This window comes from Natator depressus, chromosome 7 (genome assembly GCF_965152275.1).
Source record: "Natator depressus isolate rNatDep1 chromosome 7, rNatDep2.hap1, whole genome shotgun sequence".
Lineage (NCBI taxonomy): Eukaryota > Metazoa > Chordata > Testudines > Cheloniidae > Natator > Natator depressus.
The window spans coordinates 18,473,463-18,495,030 of record NC_134240.1 but is presented as its reverse complement, the minus strand read 5'-3'; the positions used below and the strand labels follow the sequence as shown (position 1 = coordinate 18,495,030).

At 43.5% G+C, this 21,568-nt stretch overlaps 2 protein-coding genes across 2 annotated transcripts in view; one reads left to right on the top strand and one right to left on the bottom strand.

Moving 5' to 3' along the window:
- Window positions 1-1,226: 1,226 nt before the first annotated feature.
- On the bottom strand, window positions 1,227-6,682 carry VHL (von Hippel-Lindau tumor suppressor). The gene is made up of 3 exons (XM_074959682.1): window positions 6,365-6,682; window positions 4,694-4,816; window positions 1,227-4,170 (listed from the first exon to the last, which is right to left on the bottom strand). Exons 1-3 carry the CDS (start codon window positions 6,555-6,557, stop codon window positions 4,013-4,015), a joined length of 474 nt encoding a protein of 157 aa, XP_074815783.1. The 5' UTR covers window positions 6,558-6,682; the 3' UTR covers window positions 1,227-4,012.
- A 300-nt stretch (window positions 6,683-6,982) lies between these two features.
- Window positions 6,983-21,568, top strand: part of LOC141990415 (uncharacterized) — a 29,121-nt gene continuing 14,535 nt past the window's right edge. The window contains exons 1-8 of the mRNA XM_074957560.1: window positions 6,983-7,040; window positions 8,812-9,181; window positions 10,741-10,820; window positions 11,538-11,655; window positions 14,153-14,316; window positions 16,635-16,726; window positions 18,203-18,279; window positions 18,815-18,898. Coding sequence (XP_074813661.1) covers window positions 7,036-7,040; window positions 8,812-9,181; window positions 10,741-10,820; window positions 11,538-11,655; window positions 14,153-14,316; window positions 16,635-16,726; window positions 18,203-18,279; window positions 18,815-18,898 — 990 coding nt within the window. The 5' untranslated portion in view covers window positions 6,983-7,035. The remainder of the gene's footprint in view (window positions 7,041-8,811; window positions 9,182-10,740; window positions 10,821-11,537; window positions 11,656-14,152; window positions 14,317-16,634; window positions 16,727-18,202; window positions 18,280-18,814; window positions 18,899-21,568) is intronic.

The following is a 21,568-nucleotide window of genomic DNA, read 5'->3' as shown; positions in this document are numbered from 1 at the left end:
TGTGGCATTTTGCCTTTTCCCCTTTAATAAGATCCTGCTGATTTTTATTTTATTGGTATAACACAGGTACCCACCGATGTGTTGAATAAACCAGGTTTCCCAAAAAGCATGGGAAGAATAAGGGCAAGTCTACACTATAGTGCTACATCAGTGCAGCCTGCGCCGCTGGAGTGTGTCTGGTGAAGAAGTGCTCTCCTGTTGGTATGATTATTCCACATTATCAAGAAGCAGAAGCTATGTCGACCGGAGAGCATCTCCCACCGACATAGCGCTGGTGTGGACAGTGTAAAACTTGCATCTCTGGGAGGGTGTATGTGGCTTTTTCGCACCTCTGAGTGACGTAAGTTATATCTATTTAGGCGGTAGTGTAAACTTGCTCTCAGTGCATTAGGAATTAAAGAAATGGAAGATACTGGACTCATTTAGGTGTGGAAAGGTTACAGAAGCCCTTCATCTTGGATGTGGAAGAGCCTTAGGAATATTTATGACTCTGCAAAGTATTAAGTACACTCAATGCCCACTGGCTTCACTGACAGTGCTTGGCAGTTTGCACGATCAAATGCAAAATGGGGTGCAAATAGCTGTATAAAATTCTAGTCCGTATTTGGGCAAAACTCCCACTGATTTAAAGTACATTTTACTCCATGTCTCCATGGTTTGTTTACTTGTCACTATACTTCCCTCCAGATTTTTTTTTTTTAAAAGCTAAAGCAAAAATTCTCCTTTCAGATACACTGTGTATCAGGGCCAGCTTGGCTGTTCAGGAAAAATTCCAGAACAGAATATCAAACTTTAGATATTATGTTCTGGTATCTTTCCTAAACAGCTAAGCTTGCCCTGATCCACAGTGAAACATGTCTTAAAATTAAAACAAGAAACCTGCAATAATCAATTGCCTAGCGTAATCAACACTAACTAAAAGTTTAATTAAGTTGACTTGGTACCTTATAGATACTTCTGAAAGGTCACCCAAGACAGGGCATTGGGCTCCTAAGTGTATTTTCTGGTAACCTGTCGCTTCTGGGGCAGATGCATCGGTATGCTCTGCTGCTTTCCGCTACTTCAGCAGACCAGTGAATCTGGCCCTTTAATTATGATCAGTCCTGTACAAAGTATTACTGAATGTTACTTTTCATAAATTTAAAAATAGCTAGTCACAGACTGATGTAGTAATTTTTACACAAACTTTAATAATCCTGATAGTCACAAGAGTACATAAAAAGCTACGAAACTTACAACCATATTATACAGAATGTTTAGGAGAAACCCAAAAAACCACGTTCAAACCTAAGATCTAGTAGTTATTAGAAAAACAGTCAGTTCAAAACAAGCTGTTTTTGTAAGTGGATCGTAACACTAAATACATTTATTGGACAAATATAGAATAACACAAGAACAACACTGATAAAAAGAGTCTGTCCCCGTGTTTATAGGATTGAGCCTTAAAAGTATGTAATTTGCCCTACTTTAAACCAAAAAAAGGAAGTTTTAGGGCCTGGACAAATTAAGTGTCAATCTGAATCCAATCTACATAGTCTTGTCCACATCATACTTTTTTTTAGTGTTTCCCATTGTTACTACTACTAGTGAAGCAGCAATCAGAGGTAGCAAGACTGGAGTACTAGTGTAGACAAGGCACTGGCATTTTTACCACAACTACATTAGAGGTTGGTTTTAAATGGTGGAAACTGCTGGCACCTTGTCTACACTAGAGCTCCCAACATTGGAGCTTCTTCATTAGTAGCAACAGAGGGAAATTTTAGGGGGAAAGGTTTAGCATAGACACAGCTTATGGAAGGGGTTAGTTACATTTTGTAAACTGGTGACTTTGTTTCAGTGGTTTTGCAAAGTGCACATTTGCGGTTGATTAAAAATACCTCCAGAGGTTCTTCTAGTATGCAAGAATATATGGCTAAAACGGTATTTGATAAATATACACAAGAAAACCATGTAAAAAATAAAACCCACTATCAAGTTAATATGTATTTACATTTTCTGGCAGAGAACAAAACTCAGTTCATTCACAATGTTTTAAGAAAAAAACTATTTACAAAAATGGAAAAACACGTAAATATTTACAGTATGGCTTGATGTTCTTACTCATTTAGTTTCACAGCAGTTTTCCTGGAATATATATATATTTTGTTTCATTGAAAATAAATGTTCAAGATTAAACAATGGCAAAATATTATGCAAAGATCTACTTCTCACCTCACATAGCACTTACACCTTTGATGGATTTCTACATATATGTTATTTGCATGGTTGTTGTAGCCATATTGGTCCCAGGTTATGAGAGTGACAAAGTAGGTGAGGTAATATTTTTCATTGGATCAAATTCTGTTGGTGGAAGCGACAAGCTTTTGAGCTGCACAGAGCTTTTCCTCAGGTCTCAAGGAGGTAACCAGAGTACCTGAGCTAAATACAAGGTGGGACAGATTGTTAAGCGTAAGGGGTTCATACATACTATAGCAGACTACTTAAAATGAAGTGGGCAATTAGCAAGCAGTAAGTTGTGTTACCAATTGTTGTAATGAGCCATACAACCAGTCTTTGTTAAGTCCAGGGTTTTTAGTGTCCAATGGAATCATGAATTTAAGTTCTAAGGTTCATCTTTTGAAGGCGTTGTGCAGGTCTCCTTTGAGGATGAGGATTGAGAGGTCAGATATGGAGTGATCGCTTTGTGAAAAAGTGTTTGTCCCTGGGTGATATGGTGTTTTGTCTTTTATGATTTTCTCTGTGAGAGTTAATTCAGAGCACAGTGATTGTCTGGTTTCACCCACGTAGTTATTGCTGGGGCACTTGATGCTCTGGATGAGGTACACCACATGTTATGATAAGCATGTCTATGACCCTTGCATCTTAAAAGGTGTGTTGCAGGGAGATATTGATTATTGTAGCATTTGCGATAGGTCTGCAGGTTTTGCATCTGTTGTTGTGGCAGGGTCTGGTGCTGCTTTGAGTTGGCATATCCTGGTCTGTGTCCTCTTCTGGCCTTCAACCCTCCAACCTTGCCAACTCATCATCAGAAGCAATCTCTCCACACACCAGGACACATCAACTCAAAGTGATGCATAGAGGTACTACACGTAAGTTAATAAAAAGGTCCAGCAACAAGAGAGGGAAAAACATCTAGACAGTGACCTTTTAAAAAGTGTTTTAACCTAGAAATATTGTTAAACCCTATGTGCTAGATTCTGATAACCGTGATGCAGATACACAAATGCAGGGAGAAGGGGCAGAAAATTCCTTATGCCCATACACACAGACTTTCCAGTGACCTTAGTGGGCTTTAGATCAGGTTCTTTAAGAGCAAGATGGGGCAGGCTATCCCATCCAAAAGCATTCCACACCCATATAGGTGCAATACTGGGATTTGAACCAGGGAGCAAATTTAGTCCTTGTGTAAGGAGGTAAAAATCCCCTGAAGTCAATGAAGTTGTACACGCTTATACAAGTCCTGTGTTTGGCTCCTGATCATTCAAGCAGCTAGTTCAAATTCATCCTTGGTGTAGCATCCTTTCTAATGATAAGGAAATTGTCTGTCTGTATTTATAACCTCCAAAAGAGAATGATCATGGACAAGCCAATGTTATATCACTATATCAGAAATGCCTTTTGTTACATTTGTTCTGAAACAAAGAGCAAGATTCTGTCCTTAGTTCCACCCATACAAAGCCACTGATGTCAACAGCATTGCATAGGTATAATTGCATGCAGAATTGAGTCTACTATGTTTAAACTGAAACATCATAAACTTGGTATATGTTGAATACTATTTGATCTCTTGAATCTGGCTCTTGCCATCTTAATAAATTTTATATATTGAAACCAAATGAGAGCAGGCACCTTTCAGAGCATGAAATCCTGACACCTATTCAGCTCTTGAAATGTGTTTCAATGTGGTTAACACCACTTACACACAGTAGTTTCCCAGTGGAGTTTTCTTTCCCACTTAAGAGTCTGGAATGAATGATGTTCATTTTAAATCAGGGACACCATTCCTTATCATTTAACTTCTTTCCAGAGACAGCCGTTGAAGATCCTTCCTAATGTCGGGATGATCTTCCAGATCTTCATATAATGATTGAACAATATCCAATCTCCTGTAGTCCACTGGTTTTACCAGACTGCGAATAACCTGAAGACACCTCTCTTTCAGACTGAACACTGCAAAGAGAGATAGAAGAGTAACATGTATGTAATTTGACACTTCGAGCTTCTCTAGTACTCTCCAGCCAAATATGTCAAAAGTATCTCACAAACGTTCATGAATTTAGCCTGCAATACTTCTGTGAGATAGGTATTACTTTTCCCAAAATGGAGAGAAATGAGACCCAGTAAGGTTAGGCATATCACAGAGTCACTGACAGAGAGAAACAGAACTCAGATCTTCTGACTCCCGGTTATGTACCCTACCCACTGGATCATGAAATATCTCACAAGATACATTAGAAATGCAGAGAGCATGGAGGCTTAAATAATGTCAAAACCCTGTAAATAACTGTGCTCAAGAGAAATCAATGATATTGCTTTAGAAATTCCTTGTTTTCAATTTTAAAGTTTTTATTAATTGCTTGAGTATCTGACTCATTCACACACTCCTTTGTATTAAAGGAGAATAAGGTCTCTGATCTTAGCTCATCAATTTCCCCTTAAATTCTAGCAGATTTAACTCTCTGTATAATTGTACCTGGAAGCATGATATTTGCAAATATGGGCTGGCCATTCACATTGCGAGTAGGCACAAACAGCTCTGTCTGATTGACAAGAAGTCCATCATCTGTTTCTGCATCTCTGAACAGCCAAAGATGTTCTATAACAAAACAGAGATTAAATATAACAAAGGAGCTATATTTCAAATTGTTTTGAATGTTATCTTTCAATTGTATACAAATATGAGGAAGGTAACTTATTTTAAAATGAAATTGAGCTCTGGAATTAGTAATTATTTCAATTCTTCTTGTGGCTTGTGTGCCTGCCAGTGGCTTTCAAATAGATGTCTGAACTGAAGTCCACTAGGGATTTCCCAGGAGCGAACACTGTTGCCAGTTCCTTAAACAAACACACTCAGGCAACCATGGACCCTTTGGACATCAAAACAGTGGCCTCGGGACAGGCAGGGTGGGCAATAAATCTTTCCAAGTTTATAAATCTTTCCAAGTTTCAGAGTGGTAGCAGTGTTAGTCTGTATCAGCAAAAACAATGAGGAGTTCGTGTGGCACCTTAGAGACTAATTTCACCCCCATGCTTCAAGAAACCCCTGAGCCTGTCCCAACCCCGACCTTGGTAGTATGCACCTCCATGCTCATCCCCAACCTAGGTAGCTGTGCACCCCTGTGCCTATCCCCACGTCGGGCGGGCACACATTCCCACCTGTCCCCACATCTGGCGGGCGCACACCCCACCCAAAGTCACTGTGCATCCCCTGCCCATTCCCACCCTGGCGGAAGCTCAACCCTAACCCATCCCAACCTTGGTATTGTGCACCCCCACCCAGAGTAGCTGTGCACTCCCCGCCTGTGTCCACAGCCGGCGCGTGCGCACCCCCCACCCATCCCCACATCTGGTGGGTGTGCACCCCCCACCTGTCCCCACTCTGGTAGGTCTAGCCCATGCCCATCTCCACCCTGGCAGCTGTGTTCTCCCCCATCCAGGTAGCTGTGCACCCCCCATCCCATCCCCACCCTGGCAGATGTGCACCCCTGCCTGTCCCCACCCTAGTAGGTGCACCCCTTTCCCATCCCCACCCTGGTAGATATGCACTCCACTCCCCTTCTCCACCCTGGCAGGTGTGCAACCCTCACCCGTCCTCACCTTGGTAGCTGTGCACCCAGTCGATGGTCCCCACCTAGGTAGCTGTGCACCCCTCGCCTGCCTGTCCCCACCCTGGTGGGTGTGCACCCTCCTGCCCGTCCCCACTCTGGTGGGTGTGCACCCCTCCCGCCCATCCCCACCTAGGTAATTGTGCACCCCTCCCACCCGTGTGCACCCTGGCAGGTGCACCCCCCCATTGCCATCCTTGTAACTGTGCCCCCCGTCCCGTCCCCACCTTTGTGGGCAAGGAACCCCCCGGCCTGTCCCCACCTACGTAGTCGTGTGCCTCTCCCTCATCCGCACCCCGGCAGGTGTGTACCGGCCTGCCTGTCCCCACTTAGGGAGCTGTGCTCCCCTCCACTCCACCCTAGTAGTGCACCCTGTGCCCATTCCCACCCTGGTGGCTGTGCCCCCCACCCATACTCACCCTGGCAGGTACCTTCCCACCCATCCCCGCCTAGGTAGCTGGGCATCCCCCCAACCTCCACCCTAGTCGGGGCACCCCCCGCCCGTTCCCCCCCCCGGCAGGTGTGAGTGCACCCCCCACCTAGGTAGCTGTACATCCTCCGGCCGGTGCCCGGCTGCAGGACCGGGTAGGGCTGGGGCTGGCCCTCGAAGTCCAGCCAGATGGGGATGACCACCCGGGGGCTCCGATTACAAAAGATCACGTGAGAGGGCTCCCGCGTGTTCCGGGAGCGCAGGAGCCCTCCCCTCCGTTCCGCCGCCAGCTCCTGGGGCATCTCCGAGCCGGCGCGCCAACCACCGCTGACCCGGGGAGCAGACGAGGCCTACGGGCGCCTTCCTGCCCATGCGCGGCAGCATACTGCCGCCATGACTCTGTGGGGAAGTGCTGGGGCAGAAAACCGGCTCCAACCCGCATGCGCGGCCTGTCGGCCATTGCTCTGTGGGGGTGGAGTGCACTCGTGCTCTCACTTTACAGCGTGTGCGCCGCCTGGCGGCGGAGGGGAGCGTGGGGGAAGTTGTAGCCAGCTGCGCCGCGGCCTGGCTCGTCACGGGGCGGGGAGCCGCTGCCATTTTGAGGCGTTGTTTGAGGCTGTCCCTCAGGGAAGGGGCGGCGCGGCGCGGCGCGCTTCAGGGGGGAAACGAGGGCGGGGCAGGCAGAGGCTGAGCACGGGTCAGGGGCTGAGGAGGATCAGACAGTAGCACATGGTCTGATCCTTCCCAGCGCCGAGGAGGGGAGGGGCCCCACTGTACAAAATGAGGTGCGGGAGGGGGTGGCTGCGCCATACTCAGCATTTCCACCCGCCCTTTGGTCCAGGGTGGGGGACCTTGGCTGGTAACCTGTGGGGTGGGTGATGGGCGTGCGCCACCTTGCGTTACACCGGCCCCCAGCTGGTTCCAGGTTCCACTTGCCGGGCTGGTTGTGAGCCGAAAAGCCCTGTGTAATTTGGGTCTTGCGTACTATAAAAATTCCCCTTTCTTGGTGGTCTCCCTATGCTACCAAAGCAGTGCCGATGCTTCGGATGCTGTTGCAAAGCTGGGTGTCTATAGGTGTAATATAAATCCTCGTTTCGTGGGTGTTCAGCTACTGGGCGTTTGTGGATGTAGTAGCTGGATGTGTCTTTTGCAAGGCTTTACAAAACTAGGCCTTAATTTCATTGTGAGCCTCCTGTTACGATCCTATACTTAAAAAGAAAAGGAGGACTTGTGGCACCTTAGAGACTAAGCAACCATGTTTATTCCTCCTCCCCCCCCCCCACTATTCCTCAGACGTTCTTGTCAACTGCTGGAAATGGCCCACCTTGATTATCACTGCAAAAGGTTTTCTTCCCCCCCTCCCCGCTCTCCTGCTGGTATTAGCTCATCTTAAGTGATCACTCTCCTTACAGTGTGTATGGTAACACCCATTGTTTCATGTTCTCTGTGTATATAAATCTCCCCACTGTATTTTCCACTGAATGCATCCGATGAAGTGAGCTGTAGCTCACGAAAGCTTATGCTCAAATAAATTGGTTAGTCTCTAAGGTGCCACAAGTACTCCTTTTTGAGTGTATATTTGTGTTTTATGGAATGAATACGTTTTTGTAAATGTGAGGTGTCTGGGAGTGCACATGTGTGGTGTTTACTTTGGATGGGTCTGTGTCTAATAGGTGTATATATGGTGTATGAAACAAGTGGATGAAAAGATGTGTATGTAGGAGTGGGTAGATTTGTGTATGTGGTTAGGTATGAAAATTCTATTGTGTAAGGAAAGGTATGTGGGCATGATGAGTCAAAATGTGTTTGTCGTAATCGATGCGTATGGTGGACAGAAGTCTTCAAAGTCCTTTTTCCAAATGCACTGTGCTGTACTCTCCCATGAGGGAGTGGGTCCTTCTCAGAAGGTCCATATATCACATCCCTGTCAACTGCATTTCCCTGGATACTGAGCTGTAACTTTCAAAGCAACAGAAACAAAACTTCTGAAGATCCGCCTTTCTCCCCTCCTTATTGGACAATGTAAATCGGAGCTTTTTAAGACCAGCTATGTCTGTTGTCTGTTTGTATGAGTTAACTGGGCAATGGAGCACGGATTAGTAACTGAAAGAGGCATGCTTTATTTCTAGCTCTCCTTCCGTATCTCTCCCAGTAGATAAGTGAGGCAGGTTCTTATTAGCTACATTTGACAGTTCCCTTTGCAACATTTATTAACTAACTTATTTCAATTTGGACCTCCCACATTTAGGATTTGGAAATTTGATAGTAGTTTTTATTTATTTATGAGCCTCATTCTCTCTTTTGCTGTTATCTTTAGCACTAATCTCTTTATTTACTGTTGGGGGAGAAGGAATATTTATTGTATTAATTTCCTTAGTGGAGGAGACTTTGCATATTTTTTGGCTTATATTTATGTCCCCCTCCTCCCCCCAAACAAACACACACACACACACACACACATGAAAAATGCCATGGCTGTTGTAGCAACTAAACTCTTAAAACTAGGTAATTTGTCAATAGGCTATTGGTGTGCATTTGTGTGTCTTTTATTTCCAGCAGCAAGATGCTACTAGACACAGAGACAAGGAAAGCCAGCATCCTAGCCTCGCTCCAGGCTCTGGGGAAAGATTCTGCAAATGGGAGAAACAGGAGGAATCACAGAAGAAAGCTAATCTCTGGTCCGAGTCCTGCTGTGTGTGGCTGCCTTCCCCCTGGGAAACTTCTGCATGGATCCAAATTCACTGATGGAATCCTCCAAAGGGGAAATCTCACAGGATCACTGGCTCTGGAAAGGGTGAAACTGACAAAAGCGAAGTTGGGGAAAAAGTTCAGAATTCCTAAAGGCAAAGGAGACAGCAGATGTGCACTTTCCCAGTCTCTGCAGCACATCATGTCCTCTGCCCAAGAAGACCAGGCATGCTTTAAGGTGAGGACTAGCAGGAAATAGTTTTATATGGGACTGACTGACAGGACCAAATTTAACCTTGGTATAACTCTATTAACATCAATGGGCTTCCGCCAGAAATTAATTTGGCTCTTGTCTTTGTACTGAGGAAGCAATTGCATATATATGTAAGCAAAAAGAGATTTGATTTTTTTTTTTTGGCAGAAAAACTGACAGCAGATCATATATAACAAGACAATAGTGAAAATTGTGCGATATAAATTGAAGAGGCTTTCATGTCAGGGCATCTGGCAGTTTTACATAAGGTTCAACATTAGAAGTTGATCTTGATAAAAATCTGACCTTTTAATTATAGACTTAAACCATGTGGAAAACTCAGAACTAACTTCTTGTTAGAGACATATATCCAGTATTTCACTTTTCTCTGTCTTCTGTTAAAGGGAATGGCTGCATGAAGGAGGGCTTTTTGCTCCTAACCAGTCATCTGCTGCTGCCGCCACTCATTCCTCACTCAATGTAGAACTGATTCTGATCTCAAACTAATGTGACTATTGACTTTAATGGAGCTATTCCTGATTTATACTGGTGTGTATGAAAGGAGAATCTGGCCCATAATCTTCTGCTTATGACATTTCAGTTGGGAGCTGTGGATCCGATTATAATGTCACAGGGTGAGGAATAAGCAGCAGGGGCAGAAGGACTCAAGAAACCAACATCCTATTTCTATGTAAACTTCCTAAGTAGTAAAGAATGAGGGCAGGATGAAAAGAAAATCTAGTCGCTAGTCAAATGATTTTTGGTGTTTTTCATGAGGTGTTTCAAAGTTTTATTTAACAGAGGCTGTGGTAGCAGCTGCTGTGGCTCTTCTGTACCCCTGCTGAAGTGTTTGACCAGTGGATCTACGTAGTTATGCACCTATTGGGCACTCAAAGTGCCCCCGCTGCACAGCTTTGCAGAAAACTGACACACAATAGTGCTGAACCGCCCTGCACAGTTTCTCTGTGTTCCTGCCAATTCCCCACTTCCTTGTGCAGTAGGACCATGATTGTGTTTATGATCTTTCTTGCCTTTAGGGATTCAGATTTGTCCCAAAAGGAGTAGGGTTTTTTCAAACTAGGATAACATTTCAAGGGCAATCAGTCCTCATACTTCAGAGCATAAACTGATTACAGGACTGGGGTAAAGAAGAATTTTCCTCATGGACAGTATTGCCTGGTTATCAAGGTTTTCTCTGAAGCATCTGATATTGGTCAGAAACAGGCTGTCAGGCTATATGGGATCTTGGTCCTGTTTTGAGATTGTAATTGCTAGGTTCCTCTAAAAGACTTGAGAAGAGACAATGAGTCGTCGTACAGTTTTGTAGACCTGCAGCTCTGACACTTCAACTTACAGTATAACAGAAAAATAAATGCACTTTTGCATGGAAACATGAATCCTTTATCTGAATGGCTTTAATAAGGCATTTCAAGTATGAAAAGCATTCTTCAGCACTAAGATGTTTTAAATGATACTTGTTGTGTAACTAACAATCACTGGAACTGGTAATGAGTAACTGGCTATTGGTTACTTTCTTCTTTCAGCCAAATCTTCTGTTCAGATTTCAGAAAGCTGCTAAAAGCATTGTTATGCTTTGCTTACTTTACAGAGAGCACCATCTACTGTGAGTAATGAATATTTGTTTGTAATACATTTTGTTCTATTCTACTAAAGCTTATATCTACTTATATCACATCCATTACCATGGTATCTGAGCACTTTGTACTTAGTACGTAAACACTTCTGTTTCAGTTATACATAATGTACAATTATAGTCTGAAATTTTGGGTTAACTTTGGAGCAGGTAAATGAAAGTTATGTGACACCATAGAATATGGATGTGTTGCTATTTAGTTACAGTCTATGGATTTTCCAGAGCTTATTGGGTATTACCTTCATGAGTCGTCATACCCTTTTTGCATATTTGTCTGAATTTTGTTTACTTCATTTACGCGTAAATGATCAGAAGATTTACAGCTCCAAAAATTACAGCCAAGTGAGAAAAGGAGAAGTTTTTGTTTTGTATAGTGATGAGATGTCACAGTTATAAAAATAACTGAGGGCCCAATCTTTCAAATACTCACTTACGCAGGTTGGCCTATCGACAGTAACAAAACTATTGAAGACTCTGTGTATGGGTTTGCAGGCTGGGCCTAGTGTTAGCCATTTAAATTGGTCATTTAAGACACAATTAATAAACTTAATCTCCATACTTTCATACACTTGGTAATTCGTAGACCCACACTTAGGTGTTTGGATGTGGACAAAAATTGTAAGCCTTAAAATTGTCTTTAATTAGCTGAAAGATTTTGCGCTAACAAGTGTGTGTCTTTTTGGTTAGAGCCAACCTCAACTATGAGATTGAGAGAGTCAAGCGATGGAAATCCCAATCAAACCACATGGAACAGTCTAAGGGAGATATCCTCTTTGATGTGACACTATTCAGGGCTAAAAAACAGGTAGGGAGAGAGAAGAGTTACCATCTCTAGGTCCAAGTTCTCCAGCCTAAATAATTATCAATGAAGCCAACCTAATCAGTTGCATATGTACTGACACAAGGGTGATCTCAGGGTCTGTTCATTTGAATGTAATGCCTGGACAAAAACATATAGCCCTAGGGCTATTAAGAAGCTGATTTAGGCCATATCACACTAGAAATGTTTGCTTTTCTGTTAGTTGGTGAGGGGTTTGATTTCTTTACAACATTTCTATACTGGTAAAAACGTATATGTAGATGCAGTTAAACTGACATAAAAGTGCTTTTGCCAGTATAGCTTATTTGGTCAAGGAACTAGTATAAGTTATCCTGGCAAAAGCAGGGTTGTTGGGTTTTTTTGCCAGTATAAGATGTCTGTACTAGAAGGGGTTGCCTGGTAGCTACACCAGAGAACGGTTTCTAGTGCTGAGTTGGTGCTAGTGGAGATGCACTTATTCCAGTATAAAAGTGCTTTTGTTGAAATAGTACATTTTGCTTACACAGGCAAAACTTTCCAGTGTAGACTAGACCTTAATACTCCAAATGAAAAAGGTTCAATTGCAAATTTGTTGTGAATTGTTAAGTTTGCATTTGAGCTTCAGTAACCCCTTTTAATGAGACCATAAGCAGCATTAGGAACGGTATGTTAGAAGCTAGTGCTTATGTGTAAAATCCAATGTGGCTGAATCCTCATTGGTGTTTTAATCAAACAGTTGCAATTTAATTGAAGTTCAGTCAATCTCTCTGTTCTGGTTGGGAGCCTTGATGCAGGCACTTGATATCAACAAGCATAAAGCTGTTGTTTCATCAGTTTTATTGCACCGGCTCATCTTTTTGCCATTTACATTTTAATTCTTTTGTGCATGAAACTTGGAAAATAAGTTTTCTGGCATTCCTGCTTCCACACCAGTGCTCTTTCCTACCTGCAATGTGCAGTGGCATATACTACACATGTAGGTGGGAAATTGTCAAATGTACTTTAAATTATGCTTCAAATCTGATGTATGCTATAGTGAACTGTGAACCATTTGAGCTTTTCTGAGGAGGATAAAAAGTGCATGTTTATATTCAGTGTGAGGCAGATGAACAGCTTGTCTTTTGGAAATTCATTCTTAAATGGCTAAAATACCATCTGAAAGCCGTAAAGGCCAGAGTCAGTTTAATTGTGTCAAATGTGCCTCATTTTTGCATGCATTTACTCCAGCCAGGTGTGAAGTTATCATGATGGCACATGTAAATGTGCCTTTGAGGATCTGTGCCTATGTGCCAAAACTGTCTGAAAAATCTGGCCTTGAATGTGCAGCATGGTGTAGATTATTTGCAAGGTTTGTTGTTTAGAATAACTTGTGCTTCAGATTTCACAGCTGTATGGGTGAACCTATTTATTTATTTATTTAGTAAACCCAAGTCACATAGTATTTGTTTTTCATATGCTTTTTTGCTCCCCTTGGGGAACCATTTATGTGTCCATAATAATGCAAGTTCTAGTGTTCTCAGGGTATCTTCACTATCCAGGAAACGAAATACTCCAAGGAGATGAGATTATGTATTTTTGCTGCTATGTAAATGGCTTTTTGAAGCATTACTAAATCCCGTGGGAGGGGAAATAAAAGCTATTACAAATCCCAGAACCTGTACTCATACCCCTAATGATAAGTCTAAAATAATTACTTGGCTTTATAGTCACCTACTAATTAACAGGCTATACTTTTCACCTGGTTCTTCATGAGAGATGGAGTGTTTGATTCCTAGGATCATGCAGTTACAACCATTTGCTGCCCTTGATCCAGGCTTGCAACTCCTACTTTATCACAATTCTGAGTCCTTTTCTTCCCTCTGTGTATGCAATTCACATTAACATGAATGGGAGTTGCACACACTGATGCAATGTCTATATGCCCTTAAGCACTCCCTTTAACTTAATTGGTTGAGGCCTATAGAATGAATTAATGTGTTGAAACTGGTTGATTAAAATGACATTCTGCTGAGAGCAGAAGAGAAGTGTGATTGACATTGAAGTTAATGACTATCACAGTCAAGCATTAATGCAGTTTAGTCAGTCTTGCTAATCTTCATTGCTCACAAACTTGTCGTGAACATAACACTATCAAATAATGGTCCACTAATGGATATAAAATATCCTTAATCTATCAATTTACCATTGGAGCACAGCTCAGGAGACCTAGATTCTATTCCTAGCCCTGCCACTGGCCTGCTGGGTGACCGTGGGCAAGTCACTTCACGCCCCTCCCATGCCTCAGTTGCCCAGTCTGTAAACTGGGGATTCTACTACTGACCTTCTTTGTAAAGCACTTAGAGACCTGCTGATGAAAAGTACTATATAAGAACTAGGTATTCTTATTATTACCACAATACTCTGGACCGGACTCCAATATAGCAATTTGTTGACACCAAACAGCATCTATGTAGAGAGGAACCATACTGGTTGCTTTATAATAATTGACTTTCCCTTCTTGAAGTCAAGGATTTCTGAGCGTGCCATACATATTCTTCATCAGTGTCCTCAGGAGCGAAGTGAGAAGGACATCAGCTACATACTTGTCACTCTGCAGCCCGTGAAGGCCTTTGGAAATTACTCCACAATGATTCAGAAGAAGGTGGCAAAGGCTGCATGGTATTCAAGGTAATAAGGAGGATAAATCCTATGGGGAGAGAGATTGAATTGGTCAGGTCACAGTCAGCTCTGCTGTACAGGCAAAACAGGTCAGTGTTTAGGGCAGCAGATCAGAGGCAGCAACTGTATGAGTTACTGTATGGGCTGACATCTAACCAGTTTGTGTAGGACAATAAACACTATAGTGCTGACGTGGAATAAAGGCAAGAAAATTGCTAAACTAGTTTTATTTTTACAATAACTTGTGGTCTTGTATAGGGTCTTTCCTGTGACTAATGTGTCATGTGCCAGTGACAAGCACCAAGGTGTCCCAGATAGCATGATTTACACTACCACAAAGATACAGAAAAGGAGGAAAAGCAGCTAAAGCATTTGAAATGTAAAATATTAAGTAAGGCTTTAATTTTAACATTTTTGTCCCCTTTCGCTTCAGGTGGAGAGGGTTTTTAAAAGACCCCTCCCCATTTGACAGTCTTTTAGATCAGTGGCTCTCAAACTAGGGCCGCCTCTTGTTTACCTGCCGCGTCCACAGGTTCAGCTGATCGCAGCTCCCACTGGCCGTGGTTTGCCACTCCAGGCCAATGGGGGCTGCAGGAAGTGGTGTGGGCCGAGGGATGTGCTGGCCACCCTTCCTGCAGCCCCCGTTGGCCTGGAGCGGCGAACTGCAGCCAGTGGGAGCCGTGATTGGCTGAACCTGCGGACACGGCAGGTAAACAAACCGGCCCGGCCCACCAGGGGCTTTCCCTAGTTTGAGAACCACTATTGTAGATGGTATCAAAGGTGGTAACAACGGTTCTTTTGGGGAGAAAAGAGATGTTAGTTGAGAAGGGCTGGAGTGTTGTTATTGCTAAAGTCCAATCCAGTTTCCTAAGAAGACACAACAAGACAGACACACACACACAAAAGGGGAGAGAAAGGAATAGCAAAGATAGGAAATGCAGCTTCTGTCTCTGGTGTTGACTTACACTTCTCACTGCTGAAACACAGCATGGTCTGATCTGCCACTCTGAGACCTGGCAAACTTGTACCAGCATTGAGCTGTTTAGGGTGTTGCTTTTAGTTTCCTTTCTGGTCACAGGCTCACAACAATGTTGCAAAATACACAATTTTGACTGGTTAAGCTAGACTCTTATTAGACAGAAGGAAAACAAAAAAGAGGGATAGGAAAGAGAAGAAATAAGGGAAGGAAAACACACAAGGGGTAGGGGAGCATTTTTTTTCTGAAGGCCGGCCCCCCCCCCCCCAGTAGTGTCTGGGATTTAGCCAGAACTGGTAGAGGTAGCAGTGTCAGAGTGTCAAATGGGTCCCTCTCTTTGGCCTGGTCTGGAAATGTCTCAGGATCAGGATGACGAAGGCCTGGGGTGTCAGAAGACAGAGGGAATGGCAGCCATGATGGTAAAGCTTGCTCCACTAGCCAATTTTTCTCCCTGCAGTCTCTTTCTTTAGGGACTCCAAAAGGTAATGATGGGTGGAATAGCCACCAATTTTGTCCACCAATTAGGCCTAATTTCCAACATGCCAATTTTGGGTCACTGATTTTTGTTCTCCGACTTTTCTTGTTTACCAAGCATGATCTTAACACAGTCCTTGCATTGTATCACTGGGCCTTTTTGTGTCTTTCTGTCTTGCCTTTGCACCTTTTCCATTCCGCATTTGTTCTTATAGGTTACTGTGACACTTGATGAACTTTCACTCTGTTTTCACTGTTGAGCTCACAATTAGGATAAATATGTAGGCCCAGTTATTACAACAGCCCTGAACTTTTGGTATGTTCAAATCAGGATCCAAAACTGCATTCACATTTCGCACCTTGAACTTCTATGTACAAGCATTTATACTATCCAGCGTGTTTGTGTGACAGTATAGATGAAAATCTGCCTTTTTGGGGGCAGGAATTTGGAAATAAAATATGTTACATCTCCCAAACAGGCCTTACTTATACTAGCACTTTTCCTGCCATGGCTGCAGCTCCACCAGTGTTAGCAAAAGTGGGAACCCTAGTAGTAATAATTATAGTATCTAGCTCTTATATACATAGATCTCAAAGGAAGTTATATTCAATTTAGTGATGGGAAACTGAGGCACAGAGAAGTGAAGTGACAGTGATTTATCCAGGGTCACCTCGCAGGCCAGTAGCAGAGCTGGGAATAGAATCCAGGTCTTCTGAGTCACCAGCCAGTGCTCTTTCCAGTAGACCACAGTATGTAAAACAAAAGGAGAAGATGATGTGGGTCTGTGATTTAGCAATGTACTTAAGACTTTGAAGATGCAAGATGTTCAGAACAGCTTGAAACTATAGCAACACTGTTAAACTCTTTATTGTTCAGGGAATCTGTCCTTTCTAGGTATGAATCCTGCCAAGTGATGATCCAACAGGGCTACACACCACACTCCTTCTATATCTGTCTCTCAGGATCTGGTAGGTAGTAATCTATTAAAAAAATAGGTGATCTTTATTGCTGTGCCTCGGGGAGACAAATTAAATTAAGGTTCAGTTTATTTATGTGAAGGGTGTACAGTGTTTCCTCTACTTAAGACTCTCTTTACAAGAGGCCTTTTGAATGTTTTACAGCATTTTAAAATGAACTTCAGTGGTGTTGGCAGATAGCACAATAATCTTATTTAGGGGAAGCCTTGTTTTTTGACTTCAGTCAGGGATTGCTGCACTGGTGGATAGAGACCTTTGATTAGCAGTGATATTAAGCTTCCTTGCCTCTTTCAAAAATAGATAAGGCATCAGTATTTTGTTGTTGTTGTTAAAGAAAACCAAAAATTAGACAAATATTGCCGAAAGATAATTCCTCCAGAATTCTCATGTCTGACAGGTTTAAATCCTTCTCTCTATCTTCAGTGTAATCCCTTAGAATTTCAAACCGGTTTCTTTGTTTACATTTATTTTATTCTCTGCCTCTTGAAAACTCATGGCTCTGTTCCTTTGAATTTCAAACTGCAGTACAATGAGCCTGATCTTGTGAGGTGCTGAGCACTATGGTGCTCTGTTTCTCACAAGATTTGGCCTCCTGGCAGGAAAGTTTTGCCACATTAGCTGGAATTAGGGATCCAGTAATTTGTTCTGGGGATCTGTTCTCCCCTAATTACACATAGGTTAACATTCACTAAACCGGACAGAAATTGTGCGTTTGAGTGCAGGTGCATGTGTTAATAGAAGGAGTAGAGCACTAGTCCTGTTTTAAATACATCTATTTTCTCACACTGTAATGTGAGTAGTTATGCAGCATATCTTCTGCACGTAATAGTAATTTGCTAACACCTAGTAGAAACAATGAAACAGACATGTACCTTCCATATTTGAGTATTATTTTTGTTTATAAAAACAGTAGTTCCAGGAGGAATTTTGTATCAGATCAGTACACATCTCAGAGGATCTGAGTTTAGGCTCCTGTCTCCTGGGCAACATGTTGTGCCATCTGAAACATGTTGCCACGCACTTTAGAGACTTCTCAGCTGCGTATTTGGTAGTGTCCGGGAAATGCCTGTGCTACATAAATAATTCTCTAAGCTCTTAATACCAGTCTGCGCTACAGGAAATGTTCCAGACCTTTTGTACCCTTCAAAAGAGTCAGAGTCTGTGTGATCATGTAAAGTTTACAAGCAAACAGTAATGCTGTGTCCCTGTCATTTTTCATGTTTTGTAAACGTACCTTCCACTCCCTACGTTTGTTTTCTGCAAAACATACATTTTGGATTCAAACTGCTTGAAAATATCCCGTTGAAGCTCACAACAAGCAGGATAATGATACGTATATTTTTCATACTTAAAGAGCCTCACATCACATTCACAAGGGGTCTAGAAAAAATGCTTACTTGTTTGCACAAGAAGCCCCTATTTGTTTTACAATTTAACAGCTGATTTGTGATGTTGTTTATCTTGTAGCAACAGTTATCAAGAGGAACAGTGACAGTGGCCAAGTAAAGCCTGCCTGGTTCTTTAGTCGGGGGGATGCATTTGGGGTGAGTTACAAAGCAGTGCACTAGGTGTTGAAATACATCAACGCAAGATAGGGTTGAGTCACCCCGTTATTTTTACACGGTCGATAAATTGAGTTTCATGCAATTTACTGTATGTGTCACACAGAAGAGACACAAAATTGAATTCCCGAACACTTGTGGTAATTAAAAATTCCACACACTTTTCCTGAGAGTTGAGGTTTGTCCAAGTGACCTTGGGCAACATTTCTACTTGCTAGTGCTGCAGTCTGTGCACCAGTTGGCTGCTATTCTGCACTCCATCTGTGATTCAGTGTTGGAGAGATGTCTGTCTTGTGGGATATAGAGTCCTGTATAAATAAGATGACTTTTTTTATTAATGTGTGACTTTTTATTATCTGCTGATTTATTTTCAATACCACAAAACATGTTCTCTGTTCTCTAGATAAATATAGACATAGGGGAGAGAGAAGATTTGAAATTAAAGAGTGATTAAAAATTGTATAGATATTTTAAAATTATACACTTTCCACCCCACCTTTTTAATTATTATTTTTAGGATAGAGAGATTATAAATGGTGACTACTGGCAGACAACAGTTATTATTCAGGAACCAGCTGAGTTTCTCTGTATTGACCGAGAGGTAAATATTTCTTACATTTATGACAAATAAAAATGTTTATTAGTCAAACATATGTAAGTTCATTGTTTCTGCCCACAGTTACAGCCAGGCTACCCCTACTGAGTTGCAGCAGTGTTGTGTGGGAATAATCAAGGGTCAGAATTTGGCCGCCTTTGTTCAAAGACACTGCTGTATAAATATAATTTGATGTGCAGCAAAAAGTTCCACCACTGATGGCTGTTTTTACATATCATCCTTCAAAAATTTGTTCCATCTGCATTTGATGGATGATCAAGTTGCTACAAACCTACTATAAAACTGCCTGGGGTAAAAGTGGAGCATGTTCACCTCATGTTATATAATCAGATGCTTTACATTGGTGTTGTGTGTGTCAGATTCACAGAATCACACAGTTGATCATGTGAATGCAAACACAGTGTGAGGTCAACAAACCATGTTTATGCAGCAATGACTGAACCAGTCTGGATAAAGTAAGAATTCCCTAGGTTCTTGGTTCAGAATTTAGACCCATCCTTTTTTGGAGGATTGGAACAGTTTGAATGACATTTCTTTTTGCCATTCTTGTGCACTCTTGCACTTCTGGGTTTTGGCTGGGAATGGAAGAGGCTCATGGCAAAGCCAAAACACCACGAGGGGAGTTGTTCTTATGGTATTCCTAGCTTGACTGGGAACCGGAAGCGCTAGAAATTCCATGAGAGTCACCAGATTGTGACAGTTCAACAATTGGGAGATTTTCCCCTCCAAATCTTTGAAGATTCCACCTGTAGTTCTGCTATACAGTAACAGGATGCAGGGACTTTAAAACACAGCGGGCCAAATTAATCTCTGGTGTAACTGCAGTGACTTCAATGGAGTTACATCAAGGGTGAATTTGAACCAAGCATTTGCTACTTATCCACATCTGAAAATGGAGCATGAGGTAGACTAAAATAAAGTTTCTTGACTGTACATCCAATTAACTGGTCACATATGAACTTGGTTGTTTGCGTGTGTGCAGTTTTTGAGTGCAGTGTCGGTGACTGCATGCACATATTGGGTATGCATATACACAAGTATTTTTTTCTATAAATGTAGGCCTTGATACCTGTAAGTAAGCATGTAACAGGAGGCTTGAAGGGCCAGGCGGCCTAGTGCAGTGGTCCCCAAACTGTGGGGCACGTCCCCCTAAGGGGGCGCGGAGGAACATTTTCGGGGGGCGCGGCAGGGCCTGGGCCATCCCCCAATGGGGGGGGGAGAAGAGAGCGCCGCCACACCCCCAGCCCTGGCTCCACTCCTGGCCCCAGCCCCTTCCTCTCCTCCCCCCAGCCCTGGCACCTGACCATGGCCTGGCCACAGCTTCCGCTCCCAGCCCCGGCCTCTCCCCCAGACTCAGGACCTGGCCAAAGCTCCGTTTCCGGCCCCAGCCTTGCCCCCAGCCCCAGCTGCAGTACCGACCCCGGCCTCAGCCCTGCCCCCCAGCCTCGGCCCTCTGGCTGCAGCTCTGCTCCCAGCCCCACCCCCAGCCTTGGCCCCTGGCAGTGGCCCCCTTACCCCTATTCACACTTCCCCTCTCCGGAAGCCACGGCCCTGCTTTCGATCCTGGCTTGGGAAGGGTGTGGACAAGGGAAAGGGGGGGGGCACAACTGTGTAAAGTTTGGGGACCATTGGCCTAGTGGTTCAAGTGCTTGACTTCCTGCCCCCTGCTTCTGTGGTTGATGTGCCTCAGTCTTTAAGGCAGGGGAGTAAGAGGACCCAGGCCCTCCCACTCTACCAGGTCCCAGCCCAGGACCCTGTGTAAGTCAACCCCTGAGTAGGGGAGCTCCCAGAGGGGAGTCTATGTCCACTGCCCTGGGCTACTTCCTACTGTTGCCCCTTCAATTTGCTGCATGGACCTAGAGTCCAAGTTCCTGTGATGGCTTGTCTCTAGAAGTGCCCCCTGCTGGACCTTGGGCAGCATCCTGGTGCAGTCCAAGGTTCCTCCGGGTGGGGCAGCTGTAAGTTTGGTGGGGTTGGAACCCCCACAAGGTCTCCGTGCTTCAGTCACCTGGGTTCCTTTTAGGCTGGGTGCTGGTAGGCCTCCTTCTTTGCCCCTTTTGGCCAGGAAGACAGTTCCTGCTGGCTGCCTTGGCTGGCAGGCTAGTGATCCTTCCCTCAGGTAGGGAGGCAACTAGCTCCTACCTCTTTGCCAGTCAGCCTTGAATTGAGCCACACTCCCTCCTCCTCCTCCTCTCCCCACCAGCCTGGCACTGGCTGCAGGTATAACAGGCCAGGACTAGCAGGGCCCAAAGGCTCTCTTTAACCCCTTCCATGCTGGTGGACTGTTTCTCTGCTTCACCACAAAGCAGATAATCATTTACTGCATATGCACAGAATATTGGCACTGTGGTACCGCACATATGTTGGGAAAAACAGGTCCTTGCCCTGAAGAGTTTCTAATCTAAATCAGAGATTGACAGTCTAGTCTAGGTACATAGACTAGACCAGATGAAGGTGCCATTTTTGGATTAGAATGGTAGATAACTTCACTTTTAAAAAGAGTTTTGTTTTGTTCTTCTGTCCTTCGTTGATTATTGTTGGAAAAACCTCATGGAAGACATGAGCATTCAAGAGGGATTTGAATCCAGAGAGCAAGGCGTCCAGGGTGGCATCAAAAGTGGGAAAATGGGTGGGAGGAGTGCACGTAGTGGGAAG

Coding starts and splice junctions, on each gene's coding strand:
- VHL (XM_074959682.1), bottom strand. CDS start 6,557: ATGCCCCAGGAGCTGGCGGCGGAACGGAGGGGAGGGCTCCTGCGCTCC. Junction 4,817..6,364: donor GAGGATGTACAGCTACCTAG/GTGGGGGGTGCA, acceptor GTTTTGTTATAG/AACATCTTTGGCTGTTCAGA. Junction 4,171..4,693: donor TGCAAATATCATGCTTCCAG/GTACAATTATAC, acceptor CTCTCTTTGCAG/TGTTCAGTCTGAAAGAGAGG.